Source organism: Oncorhynchus masou, chromosome 31 (assembly GCF_036934945.1).
Source record: "Oncorhynchus masou masou isolate Uvic2021 chromosome 31, UVic_Omas_1.1, whole genome shotgun sequence".
NCBI classification, from domain to species: Eukaryota; Metazoa; Chordata; class Actinopteri; order Salmoniformes; family Salmonidae; genus Oncorhynchus; species Oncorhynchus masou.
The window spans coordinates 69,933,125-69,945,372 of NC_088242.1; the positions used below are offsets into that span (position 1 = coordinate 69,933,125).

General features: G+C 41.1%; 2 protein-coding genes across 8 annotated transcripts in view; one reads left to right on the forward strand and one right to left on the reverse strand.

Annotated features, from left to right (window-relative positions):
- LOC135524350 (protein FAM107B-like) overlaps positions 1–3,392 on the forward strand; it is a 30,718-nt gene extending 27,326 nt beyond the window's left edge. For 3 of the 5 annotated variants that reach the window (XR_010452937.1, XR_010452936.1, XR_010452938.1), the window contains exon 5: positions 2,371–3,392. The gene's annotated coding sequence lies outside the window, so the exon portion shown is untranslated. The remainder of the gene's footprint in view (positions 1–2,370) is intronic. The other 2 variants (XR_010452932.1, XR_010452934.1) reach the window with 2 other exon arrangements.
- A 4,700-nt stretch (positions 3,393–8,092) lies between these two features.
- On the reverse strand, positions 8,093–12,063 carry LOC135524354 (uncharacterized). 3 transcript variants are annotated; one of them, XM_064951812.1, is made up of 6 exons: positions 11,785–12,050; positions 11,382–11,664; positions 10,906–10,968; positions 10,173–10,421; positions 9,892–9,942; positions 8,093–9,718 (listed from the first exon to the last, which is right to left on the reverse strand). In XM_064951812.1, the coding sequence occupies exons 2-5, from the start codon at positions 11,653–11,655 to the stop codon at positions 9,923–9,925; spliced, it is 606 nt and encodes a 201-aa protein (XP_064807884.1). In that variant the 5' UTR covers positions 11,656–11,664; positions 11,785–12,050; the 3' UTR covers positions 8,093–9,718; positions 9,892–9,922. The 3 variants fall into 3 exon arrangements, with proteins under 3 accessions (XP_064807884.1, XP_064807883.1, XP_064807885.1); XM_064951811.1 differs by lacking the exon at positions 8,093–9,718 and having other exon boundaries at positions 9,774–9,942; positions 11,785–12,044; XM_064951813.1 differs by lacking the exons at positions 8,093–9,718; positions 10,906–10,968 and having other exon boundaries at positions 9,774–9,942; positions 11,785–12,063.
- Between the last annotated feature and the right edge of the window lie 185 nt (positions 12,064–12,248).

Below are 12,248 nucleotides of genomic sequence, written 5' to 3' on the forward strand. Positions count from 1 at the left end.
TCTCGACTCTCCAGTATTTAAACACTAACATGTGAAAAGATTTGCTAGCTAGCTAGTTAGTTAGCATATCAAAAGATTTGCTAGCTAGTTAGCATATCTCTTGTATTTGCAAATTAACTCTGGCTAGCTATCTACTATTGTCTGAGTGGGCCAGAGCGCAGAATAATTTACGAACGCGCAAGACCTGCTGAATATGGCCGGTGTAAGTAAATGTAGGCAAAAAAAAGCAATTGTTAGTCACGAATGGTCTATATAAAAATGGTCAGTGAGGTGTTCTGTCATTTGTGTCTGGAAGTAGCTAGCAAGCTAGCCAACTTTAGCCAGTTAGCATGTGTGCTTTGTTGGGACAACGCATAAATTGGCAGGCAAACTGCAGGACGAGCAGGATAATCCCCGTCGGTGGCAGTGCAATTTTGAAGGCCAACAAAAGCTGAAAAGGTTTGAGAGGGTAATCTATTGTTCCTTAATTAGATTTGAGCTCATCTTGCTCTGGCTAGCTTTAGTTGTTTATCTTGCTGTTGTTGATGTTCACATAGGGAAAGATAGCCTACCTTTTTATGGTTGTTTGATCAATAGGACTGTCAATTTCCCAAATGTAAGAGTGGTATTTAGCTACATATTTACAGAAATCCATTCAAGTGTATTTTGTGGCTTTTGCCTAATGCGAAGTAAGGAAGTCGAGCTGTTGCAATTGCCTGTGAACACACAGTACAGTTTGAAGTGAATGATGACCGGCCATTGTGGTAAATTTCTTGTTGGCATATACAGTGCATTCGGAAAGTATTCATACCCCTTGACTTTTTCCACATTTTGTTGCATTACAGACTTATTCTAAAATGGAATAAATTGTTTATTTTCCTCATCAATCTACACAAAATAATGACCAAGAAAAAACAGGATTTCATATTTTTTTGCCAAACACAGTCTGACAAAATGGTATGACCACCATAGCCCAAGTCTCACACACAGGTCACCCTGATACAATACTGGCAGCTCAACACACACACACACACACACACACACACACACACACACACACACACACACACACACCTAAACTCAGCAGAAAAAAGAAACGTCCTCTCACTGTCAACTGTGTTAAGTTTCAGCAAACTTGACGTGTAAATATTTGTATGAACATAAGATTCAACAACTGAGACATAAACTGAACAAGTTCCACAGACATGTGACTAACAAATTGAATAATGTGTCCCTGAACAAGGGGGGGGGGGGTGGTAATAACGGTCAGTATCTGGTGTGGTCACCAACTGCAAGCAATGCAGTGCATCTCCTCCTCATGGACTGCATCAGATTTGCCAGTTCTTGCTGTGAGATGTTACCCCACACTTCCACCAAGGCAACTGCAAGTTCCCGGAAACTTTTCTGGAGGGAATGGCCCAAGCCCTCACCCTCCGATCCAACAAGGGTACTACGTGAGGGAGGAGGATGTCTTCCCTGTAACGCATGTCATTGCAGGCAATCTCAACGCTAACAGGATCAGTCCGATGATGCTGTGACACGCCGCCCCAGACCATGACGGACCCTCCACCTCCAAATCGATCCCGCTCCAGAGTACAGGCCTCTGTAACTCTCATTCCTTCGACGATAAACGCGAATCCGACCATTACCCCTGGTGAGACAAAACCGCGACTCGTCAGTGAAGAGCACTTTTTCCAGTCCTGTCTGGTCCAGCGACAGTGGGTTTGTGCCTATAGGCAACGTTGTTGCTGGTAATGTCTGGTGAAGACCTGCCTTACAACAGGCCTACAAGCCCTCAGTCCAGCCTCTGTCCGCAATAGGCTGAGAGTCTGAGCACTGATGGAGCGATTGTACATTCCTGGTGTAACTTGGGCAGTTGTTGTTGCCATCTTGTACCTGTCAATCCTGTGCAGGTGTTTCACATGGTCTGCCACTGCGAGGACAATCATGTCCGTCCTGTCTCCCTGTAGCGCTGTCTTAGGCGTCTCACAGTATGGACATAGCAATTTATTGACCAGGCCACATCTGCAGTCCTTATGCCTTCTTGCCTAAGGCACGTTCACACAGATGAGCAGAGACCCTGGGCATCTTTTTTTGTGTTTTTCAGAGTCAGTAGAAAGGCCTCTTTAGTGTCCTAAGTTTTCATAACTATGACCTTATTTATCTACCGTCTGTAAGCTGTTAGTGTCTTAACAACCGTTCCACAGGTGCATGTTCATTAATTGTTTATGGTTCATTGAACAAGCATGGGAAACTGTTTAATGCCTTTACTCTGAAGAATTTTGAAAGATAGGGTCCTGAACAAGGGAAGTTTATTTTTTTGTTGAGTTTACAAGCTAAAATGTACTTGTACTAATATTTAACCTAACATACTTCTCTGTCTGTGTTTAGCTGGAGTTGGACCAGCAGAAGGATGAGGAGGAGCAGGAGAACACCCCTGAGTTTGTGAAGATGAAGAGCAATCTTAGGAGGACCAAGCAGGAGGCTAATGGGGAGGAACGTACCACCTAGGGGCCCACGGGGGGGAATGTTTGAGAGAGAAGGAGAGGGCAACTGTGTACATAGAGGTATGTTTGTGCAGAGTCTATGGCACATGTCATCTGAGGTGGAATTCACTTCCTGATTCTGATTTTTCTGACCCTGTTGAGAAAGACTACAGACAATTGTCTGCCTACTAAATACCAACAGTACTACATATCTCTTTGTCTGCTACAGCACTCACCACAGGCAGTGACCAAAGAAACGTAACCACGTCAGCTTCTCTCACCAACAGACAGACTTTGCAGAGAAGAGAATCCCCTATAGACTACTGACTGCTTTGTCTGCCTGCTGTATTACTCACATCAGCATCTCCACTCAACACACAGACAGAGAGGAGACTTAACATGGACACAAAACACGGAACATGCTACACATGGACAGTCAGCCAGTCTTCTTGGAAGCCTGATGCAGGGACAAACAGAACCCACACAGTTTCCATTCCCTCTCTCCTTTCTGCTCCTCTCTCTCCGGCCACAAAGTTCTCCTTCTGTTATTGTTGTCGTTTTCATTTTCAGAACCCAGAATAGAAATGCGGACACTGGATGGACTCTTAACTGTGTTTTGTAAAAATGCCAAATTAATGTGCTGTTATTTATGTTTGTTTGTAGTATTTTAGCCCCATGTAGGGAGTGTGTGAGACATCTATTTAGTTTTACAGGTCAATGTGTGGAACCTGAGCAGGACAGGACGAGTGTTTGTGTGAAAAAACACCCAGGTTACTTTTTTATTTTTTATCTCCAACATACCACTTCCTCAGCTAATGCTATTTGAAGCAATACTAGAATCCCTTTCAAGTGTGAGACTTTTCTTTCTATAATTATAATGGTTTCTATATTTTTTTTTTGTATGAATAAAAGTGACAGTAAATCAGTGGTGGTGGTTGGAATAATTGTTCTTCCTCTGTCAACCATGGTTACCTGCAAGGAAACACGTGGCGTCATCATTGCTTTGCAAAAACAACCCGCTGAAGCAGCAAATTTCGTGGAAGTGCATATTTGTCATTCTCAAAACTTTTGGCCACGACTAGGATTTCCAGGTCTGTTTAGCAGTAAACTTCTAGATATGGCTGGCTAGCTAGCTAGCTAGCTTGCTAACCTAGCCAATGAAATGTGTGTTTTGTGAGGGAGAGAGAAAGTCATATAAATTATGCTAGTTACTACCCCTGGTAATTTGGCCAAATAACCGTGTGTGAGAGAAATAGTAATAGAAATTATGGTTGACACTTTCCCTGATCAATTGGTCAGATAAGTGTGTCTGTGTGTACAGTAGATGACATGTCCATGTTCGCTATAGTTATGCTAGGTGATGGTTTGGCTTATGTACTCATGGCTATGTAGAAGAAGACTGTAGGAGGGAATGGAGAGGACTCACGGACAGGTATCAGAGCGAGGGGCAGAGACGATGATGTCCGGGTCAGCAGCTTCAGGCACTTCTGCTACATTTTCTATTTTCTGGATCCATTTATTGTGCCTAGGGCAACAAGTGGAAATTTTACAGCCAGACTCTCCAACGTTATCTGTAAGTGCGACCACTTCCTTCACCGGTGCAGCTAGACAGTCTACGTCATCTTCAAGTATGTCCACCACCGGTGCAGAGTGACCCTCTACGTCATCTTCAGTATGTCTACCACCGGTGCAGAGTGACCCTCTACGTCATCTTCAGTATGTCCACCACCGGTACAGCGTGACCCTCTATGTCATCTTCAGTATGTCCACCACCGGTACAGCGTGACCCTCTACGTCATCTTCAGTATGTCCACCACCGGTACAGCGTGACCCTCTACGTCATCTTCAGTATGTCCACCACCGGTACAGCGTGACCCTCTACGTCATCTTCAGTATGTCTACCACCGGTACAGCGTGACCCTCTACGTCATCTTCAGTATGTCTACCACCGGTATTTAGTAAACATAAATCTCACCTTCTATGGTATTATGTATTGCTTGTATGTGTTGTTTTTCTCTTCCGTAGCAGAGATGGAGTCAAGATAGCCGACCAGCTCACAGGAACGACAGGAAGGAGAGAGGAGTTGTTGTTTTACCTCCCTCATTTTTCCTTTCACACACGTGTCAATTCTGTCAATTTATAAAGTTAATTGTTACTAAATTCTTAAAAGAGCATTCATTGTTAGTGTTACATAGATTTCTAAATTGACTGAAGTGAAAATCACACACCAGAGAATTCACAGATGCTCTTGTTGGGATAAAGGTGAATAGATTGCTTTAATTTAAAAAACCCTGAAATCCATGGTATTGGAACTGTTTGTTATGGCTACACATTATTTTCAGAGATAGACACAAACACTGCTCTTCTCCTCGAGGCACCTCACCTGTCCAATGCCCTGCCCTTTTATCTCCCTCTGCCTGAGGAGGCTGTCGAGAAGAATGGTGGTGGCTAACCATAGGAATGGAGCCAAGGCAGATAGAGGGGAGAAGGCAGGCAGACTGGTGAGGGGGTGGGTTGACTGTCTGTATTACTGTCTCTCCATGGGAGAATCTAAACCATAATTCCTTGACTCCTCACCACCTTCTCAAAGCTCCATTGGAGAAGGTCAGAGAGGGGGAATGTCAAGTTCCTTCATACTGACCTCCAATGGGTTTTCAGTGGTAGGTCAGGACAGAGGACGGAATCAAAGGAAATGCAACTGAGATTTTCCAACTGTCCTTATTCCGCTTACCATGTCCTTGTTAGTAAGTAAATAGTTACTCAATACTTAAGATAGGATTTATTATTAATTGTACATAGATTGCATGAAAATTGACTGAATTGAAACTTACAAACTGGAGAATTCAGTGGCTCTTGTTCTTTTACAAGACTGAAGGTGAAATGTGTGATTACCTGTATTGTGGCTACGCATTCCCTTTTAGTTGTGCCAAAAATACATGCTCTTGTTTTTCTTTTATAGATTACAGGTGATTTGTGTGTTTATCTTCAATTTAATTTTTACTTTTTACACGTACATACATGCGTGCGCACACACACACACACACACCCCTTTCAATAATGCACATACCAGTCATGTTCTTTCCTGTACTTTCTCCTGTAATGTTTTTCATTTCATTTGTTTCTTAGTATCTCAATTAGATCTGCAAAGGTGTACAGAGGAAAGGGTCTAAGACAAGATGAAAGTAAAAACCCAATCTCTTCCTAATTCATTTTTTTGTCCACCTGCATTTTGTTGTCAGACCAGTGAAGATGGTGGAAAACTGTACTAATTGAATTTACCCTAGATTACCCTTTCCCATTGTTATCAACCTAACTGTATGTCGTATAACCTTAATTAGAGCTCCTGCTCACCTGATGTACCATGCCAGGTACATATAATACTGATGTTAGAGGGAAGAGGTTACAGTGTGGTCTTTACTCTCAAATTCACTTAATGACTTACAAATGAAGAGAGACAATGAGCCATTAAATAATCTGAGGAATTTTATTTTATGGACAACGGTGGATGTTTCTTTAAAATAACCTTCACTCCACCGCATGCTGCCATGGGACTTCACCTGCTGGCGATGAGAATTGTGGTCAACTTCTCCCTCACCTGGAGTGCCTGTCTGCGGTCGTTGTTAGTGACCATTTGGCAGTTGGGGAAAGACAAAAGACAGGAACTCAGCAGCTGGCCCTCCAGTTTTTTTGATTACGTGACATACACTAAGGCATTTTTGGAAGAATAGATGGATGAAGTTCAATTCATGATTAATATACAGTAATTCACCAATACATTTCTTGGTAGTCCAAAACATATTCCTATCAGGTTGTAAAACACAGCTGGCCTGGTACATTGTTTGCTGCCTCTGTTTGGAAGGCACTGTTTCAGTTTCAATGACTATGTTTTGGACAAAAACGGACGATGTGTCAAACTAGAAAGGGCAATGATCACAAGTCAGTCATAACAAGGCTAATATGCTACATGTAGCATATCTATTTAGGTAGTAGCAAGCTAAAAACTCAGTCTAACATTAGCTAGCTAGCCGCTAGGTGGACTTCATGTCATTGGAGGAGTGGGTTAGTGAGTGACTTTCACTTCTTATCGCTTTTCAGGGGCTACAAAACTAGTGATGCACATGTCATTATATAGCAAGAAATGTGGGTCATATATAATATATATATATATATACACACATTGTGTGTGTGTATATGTGTGTGTATATTCATACACATAGCTCATATATTATACAGCGCTAAGCTAATCTGCCTGACTCAAGTCATTTCACGTACCGCTGCTAAAACAGGAACCAGGTCACTCTCCCTGCAATAAAACTACCCCCTCAGCTCTGATGATTCACGACCCCCTCTGCTCTCCTGTCTCACTGTCCCCTGACACACAAATATCTTGTTGGATAAAACACAGACATCCCCCCTCTACTTGTCGAGTGCTCAGAGCAGAAGACTCTGCTCTGCACCAATGGGGCTCCTGCTATGGCTAGAGCAGATCCGCCTCCAACTCTTCGGGACCAGTCAGAAGACCAATACGACAAGACTCCACCTACATATTCCATGTATAAAATCTGCTGTGACCAATATCTAAGTCTCTTTTTCACCTGACTCCTTACCGAGTTATATGAATGAGATCCGTGCACGTTAAACTGCGGGACAAGATATCTTTTGACTCAATAAAACTGCCTTTTGTTACAACTGAAATCCACTCTGTCCAGCGCCCGTGATTTGGTCTCGACTCTCCAGTATTTAAACACTAACATGTGAAAAGATTTGCTAGCTAGCTAGTTAGTTAGCATATCAAAAGATTTGCTAGCTAGTTAGCATATCTCTTGTATTTGCAAATTAACTCTGGCTAGCTATCTACTATTGTCTGAGTGGGCCAGAGCGCAGAATAATTTGAACGCGCAAGACCTGCTGAATATGGCCGGTGTAAGTAAATGTAGGCAAAAAAAAGCAATTGTTAGTCACGAATGGTCTATATAAAAATGGTCAGTGAGGTGTTCTGTCATTTGTGTCTGGAAGTAGCTAGCAAGCTAGCCAACTTTAGCCAGTTAGCATGTGTGCTTTGTTGGGACAACGCATAAATTGGCAGGCAAACTGCAGGACGAGCAGGATAATCCCCGTCGGTGGCAGTGCAATTTTGAAGGCCAACAAAAGCTGAAAAGGTTTGAGAGGGTAATCTATTGTTCCTTAATTAGATTTGAGCTCATCTTGCTCTGGCTAGCTTTAGTTGTTTATCTTGCTGTTGTTGATGTTCACATAGGGAAAGATAGCCTACCTTTTTATGGTTGTTTGATCAATAGGACTGTCAATTTCCCAAATGTAAGAGTGGTATTTAGCTACATATTTACAGAAATCCATTCAAGTGTATTTTGTGGCTTTTGCCTAATGCGAAGTAAGGAAGTCGAGCTGTTGCAATTGCCTGTGAACACACAGTACAGTTTGAAGTGAATGATGACCGGCCATTGTGGTAAATTTCTTGTTGGCATATACAGTGCATTCGGAAAGTATTCATACCCCTTGACTTTTTCCACATTTTGTTGCATTACAGACTTATTCTAAAATGGAATAAATTGTTTATTTTCCTCATCAATCTACACAAAATAATGACCAAGAAAAAACAGGATTTCATATTTTTTTGCCACAAAAAAATCATTTATCACATTTACAGTACATAAGTTTTCAGACCCTTTACTCAGTACTTTGTTGAATCACCTATGGCAGTGATTACAGCCTTTAGTCTTCTTGGGTATGACGTTACAAGCTTGGCAAACCTGTATTTGGGGAGTTTTTCCCATTCTTCTGCACGGATCCTCTCAAGCTTTGTCAGGTTGGATGGGGAGCGTCGCTGCACAGCTATTTTCAGGTCTCTCCAGAGATTTTCGAATGGGTTCAAGTCCGGGCTCTGGCTGGGCCACTCAAGGACATTCAGAGACTTTTCAGAGACTTTTTTAGTACCCTTCCCCAGGTCTGTGTCTCGACACAATCCTGCCTCGGCGCTCTACAGACAATTCCTTCTACCTCAGGGCTTTGTTTTTGTTTTGACATGCACTATCAACTGTGGGACTTTATATAGACTGGTGTGTGCCTTTCCAAATCATGTCCAATCAATTGAATTTACCACAGGTGGACTCCAATCTAGCTGTAGAAACATCTCGAGGATGATCAATGGAAACAGGATGCACCTGAGCTCGATTTTGAGTCTTATAGCAAAGGGTCTGAATACTTATGGAAGTTAGGTATTTCTGTTTTTATTTGTAATACATTTGCAAACATTTCTAAAAAGACTGTTTCGCTTTGTTAATTTGGGGAATTGTGTGTAGAATGAAGAAGAAAAATATTTATTCAGTTTTAGGATAAGGCTGTAATGTGGATATTCAGATTGGCTATGGAGCAACGGTCTGCGTGGACTCCAGTCCTGGACGAGACAGATGTTTTTATTAGGTTTTATTTGCTGCAGTGTCTTAATTGTCCAAACCGGTGGCCACTTTCCCACTCAATATTGCTTTTGAATTTTCACAAATTCTTAAGTATACATAATTCCCAAACATTCAAAGACTTCATGAAAATGTGTTAATGACCATGTATCTAAGTGCTCGCTTTCCAGAAAATGGGGGTGTATAAAAAAGATTTGAATAAGATGTCCTGTTGCTAAAATGCTTTCTGTTCCACATTAAAAGAGCAGAGAATATACTTAATGGGCTGCTTGTAAATAGAGGTCTCTATGCGCTGCTCTCCAAGCTGACACAGTTATAAAGTGCACATGTAGTGATGATTTGTGTTTACACAGTGATTTTCTGTAGAATAAAGAGCAACTTTACACTGTGAGTAAAAATATCCTATCCACCACCTGGACCTGAACACTCACCACATTGACAAACTCTTAAATTTCACAGTTGTAGTATTGGACCAACTTTTTTTTGTAATGAAAATGTTTCCAGGTATGTTTCGGCATAAGGGTGAGATATTTGCAGTATTCCCACCACAGGTGGCTGGTGGTGCCTTAATTTGGGAGGATGAGCTCATAGTAATGGCTGGAACAGAATGAATGGACAGATCAATCTGTTTGATACCATTCCATTTCCTCCATTCAAGCCCTTAGTATGAGCTGTCCTCTAATCACCAGTTTCATGTGATTCCCACACACTGTATTTCAAAATCTTATAGAGTAAAACTATTAAAGATGGTTTTTGTATGACTTCTCTTGTCTGGTGGCAAATCCCAGTCCGGGTCCTAGTTCGCTGTCTTCGGTATGCAATCTGAACAATGAAGCAACCAGGAAAAGAAATGAAAATATTTGTAGAAAAGACATGGTCTGATTAATTTTTTTTTAAACATTTATTTTGTTACAAATTGTTGTTTGAGAGCAGTGGTGTGAAAGGACCAATATTTCTGAGGTAATTGTGAGATTTGAAAAAAAGTGAGTCCAGACCAAGACTGTAGAAGCCGCTCAAGTTATGACTTCATTTCTGGACAACCCCACCTGTAGTCATACAGGAAAACAAAGGGAAATAATCAGTTGTGTGCAGGGTTTAAAATTACAGGGTGACTAGGGGGAACATTGCAGCCCCATAACAAACCATCACCTTCTCCATTTAGACTCATGATAGATAATCAACATTACAGCTGATTCCAGGGGAGCAGGGACTGGAATACACATATATTTTACTGATAGATACGTATGATACCAAAAGAGGAGAGAGAGAAGTTTACCCAGTTCTTTGACTAGAAGAGGTTGTTGATTCAGTAGAATTTGGTAAAAGGCTGATTTAGCTACCGATCCTCCTGGTTGCAGGGCCCCATATAGCTTTCTCATCTTTGCCATACTGGTTTGGGCCGCAGTGATTTCAGAGTAATCCTCATAATGGATCATTTTCTTCTGGTACAGGCCATCTGCTATTGGCATCACCAGGGAAATCCTTTGAACAAGTTGTTCCATGTTATCATCCACAAATTGGGCACCTGGGTTAGAGAACTTTTGTTATTCAAACAACCTTAAAGAATTATTGATTTTCAGTGAATCTAACCGTGAATGTACAGGACTATACAGGTGAGACCGTAATACAGAATATTTTCTTTTGGCATCATTTGACAAACATGACTTAAGAAAGACCTTCCATCAGAATTGTTTCCTGAATGAAAATGACATTCAGTAGTCACAATCTGAGTTACTAAAATGCATTTCATATCAGCACCAAACAAAGCTTGTTTAAGAGTTGAGCATGCCATATTTTCCATTATGAATATTTCCTCAGTAAAATGTATACTGTTGTCTTGCAGATTGATAGACTCTTGACTTTAGGTCATCTATTTATTCATCACGCCTCTCATTGTGAATCTGGTAAATTACAGTAATTATTTAGTTCCATTATTTTGTATCTTCTTACAACACTAGTTCAGTAATATTTCAGCATTTATCCCATGCAAACAAGGCAGGTTACAATACCATACTGCTTTGTCTCCATGACTGCAGATGGATCCTGGCTAGACTGGGGAGTAGCATCTTGATCTGGCAAGAGAGAGAGACTCTCCATGACATTGTTTGTAAAGAATCAACATCCAATACATGTTCTGTATTTGTAGCCTGAGTTAAATAGAGCACATATTGACGTATGGCATGCAGAACTGCTTTTACTTCATTGCACAAGTTGGCCAACATTCAGGGGCAGCTTCCTGAGCACAGATTAGAAGCCTTCATCTGGAATAAAAAGCAATAACAATGGAGAATCTCAATTGAAAATTATTTTTAGTTCAGGTGTAGCTTTAATTATCTGCGTCCAGGAAACTGCCTTTCAATGTTCAACTATCAACAATAGATATTTACTATAATCAACTTTACAGTATGTGGAAGAATGATTAAAATGCACAAATGAAAGTACATTTGTTGCATACAGAATTTGTAATCAGTTAATTCTGAATTACCTTTTTTGCCCTCTGTCTTTAACTTATCTGCTAGATCAATCATTCCTATGTTCTCCAGGATCTTCTGTGTGATTTTCATAGCACCTTCTTTCGTGTAGGCCTGTACCATCTTACTCACTGTCTTGTGCCTGCTAGCATCCTCTAGACTGGCGATTGACATGGGATTGAAGCCTTCGAGTGTTTCCTCCATCAGGTTCCACTGGAAGGTCTCAAATGTAGCCTTGTCTAGTTTTTCTAGGGTAGCCAGCAGCCGCTGTGGAATGGGTGTGGCCATTGTAGATCACTAGAATGGGTCAAATATGAAAATATTCAATTAATACAACTTTACTACGAGCAAAAATATGGAGTCAACCATATTGACACATTGGCAATCTTTATTTTACCCATTACACCCAGTACTTACAATGTGTCTGTGTTGGACAGATAACTCCCAGTAACTCTTTGTCTCAAACTTTTTCCGATTTTTACTTTCAGTTTTCTCTTTACATTCTCCACCCCTTTTTATCTGAATCAGAGGTGGTGGACTTCCAAGTGTAGAGTTAAGACTATTTACAGACAAGTAATCACATGTTTTATTCAGAGCACGTTGGTCTATCTCAGAAATAATTGATCCTGCTTTGCCATCTACCCCACTGGTCTCAGGTCTACAGGCTTCACCAAATACAACATATCTATTCTATGCCAAATGCACATTTACTTTTCTGGATAGAAATGTAATTCTACATAATCTGGTCAGTGACTACCATCTAGTGGTGATCAAAGTTAATACAGGTCAGATTTAGATACAGATAACTTTGTCCTCAGAGGCAATTACTTATGCAGGAATCACAAAACATGCAGATATTGTCATGACTTCCGCCGAGGTTA

Excerpts from the sequence above, each read along its gene's own strand:
- LOC135524354 (XM_064951812.1), bottom strand. The coding sequence starts at position 11,655 with ATGGCCACACCCATTCCACAGCGGCTGCTGGCTACCCTAGAAAAACTA. Across the intron at positions 10,969-11,381 it reads AAAGACAGAGGGCAAAAAAG|ATCAAGATGCTACTCCCCAG; the intron begins GTAATTCAGAAT and ends CTCTCTTGCCAG. Across the intron at positions 9,943-10,172 it reads TCTTCTAGTCAAAGAACTGG|GTGGGGTTGTCCAGAAATGA; the intron begins GTAAACTTCTCT and ends GTATGACTACAG.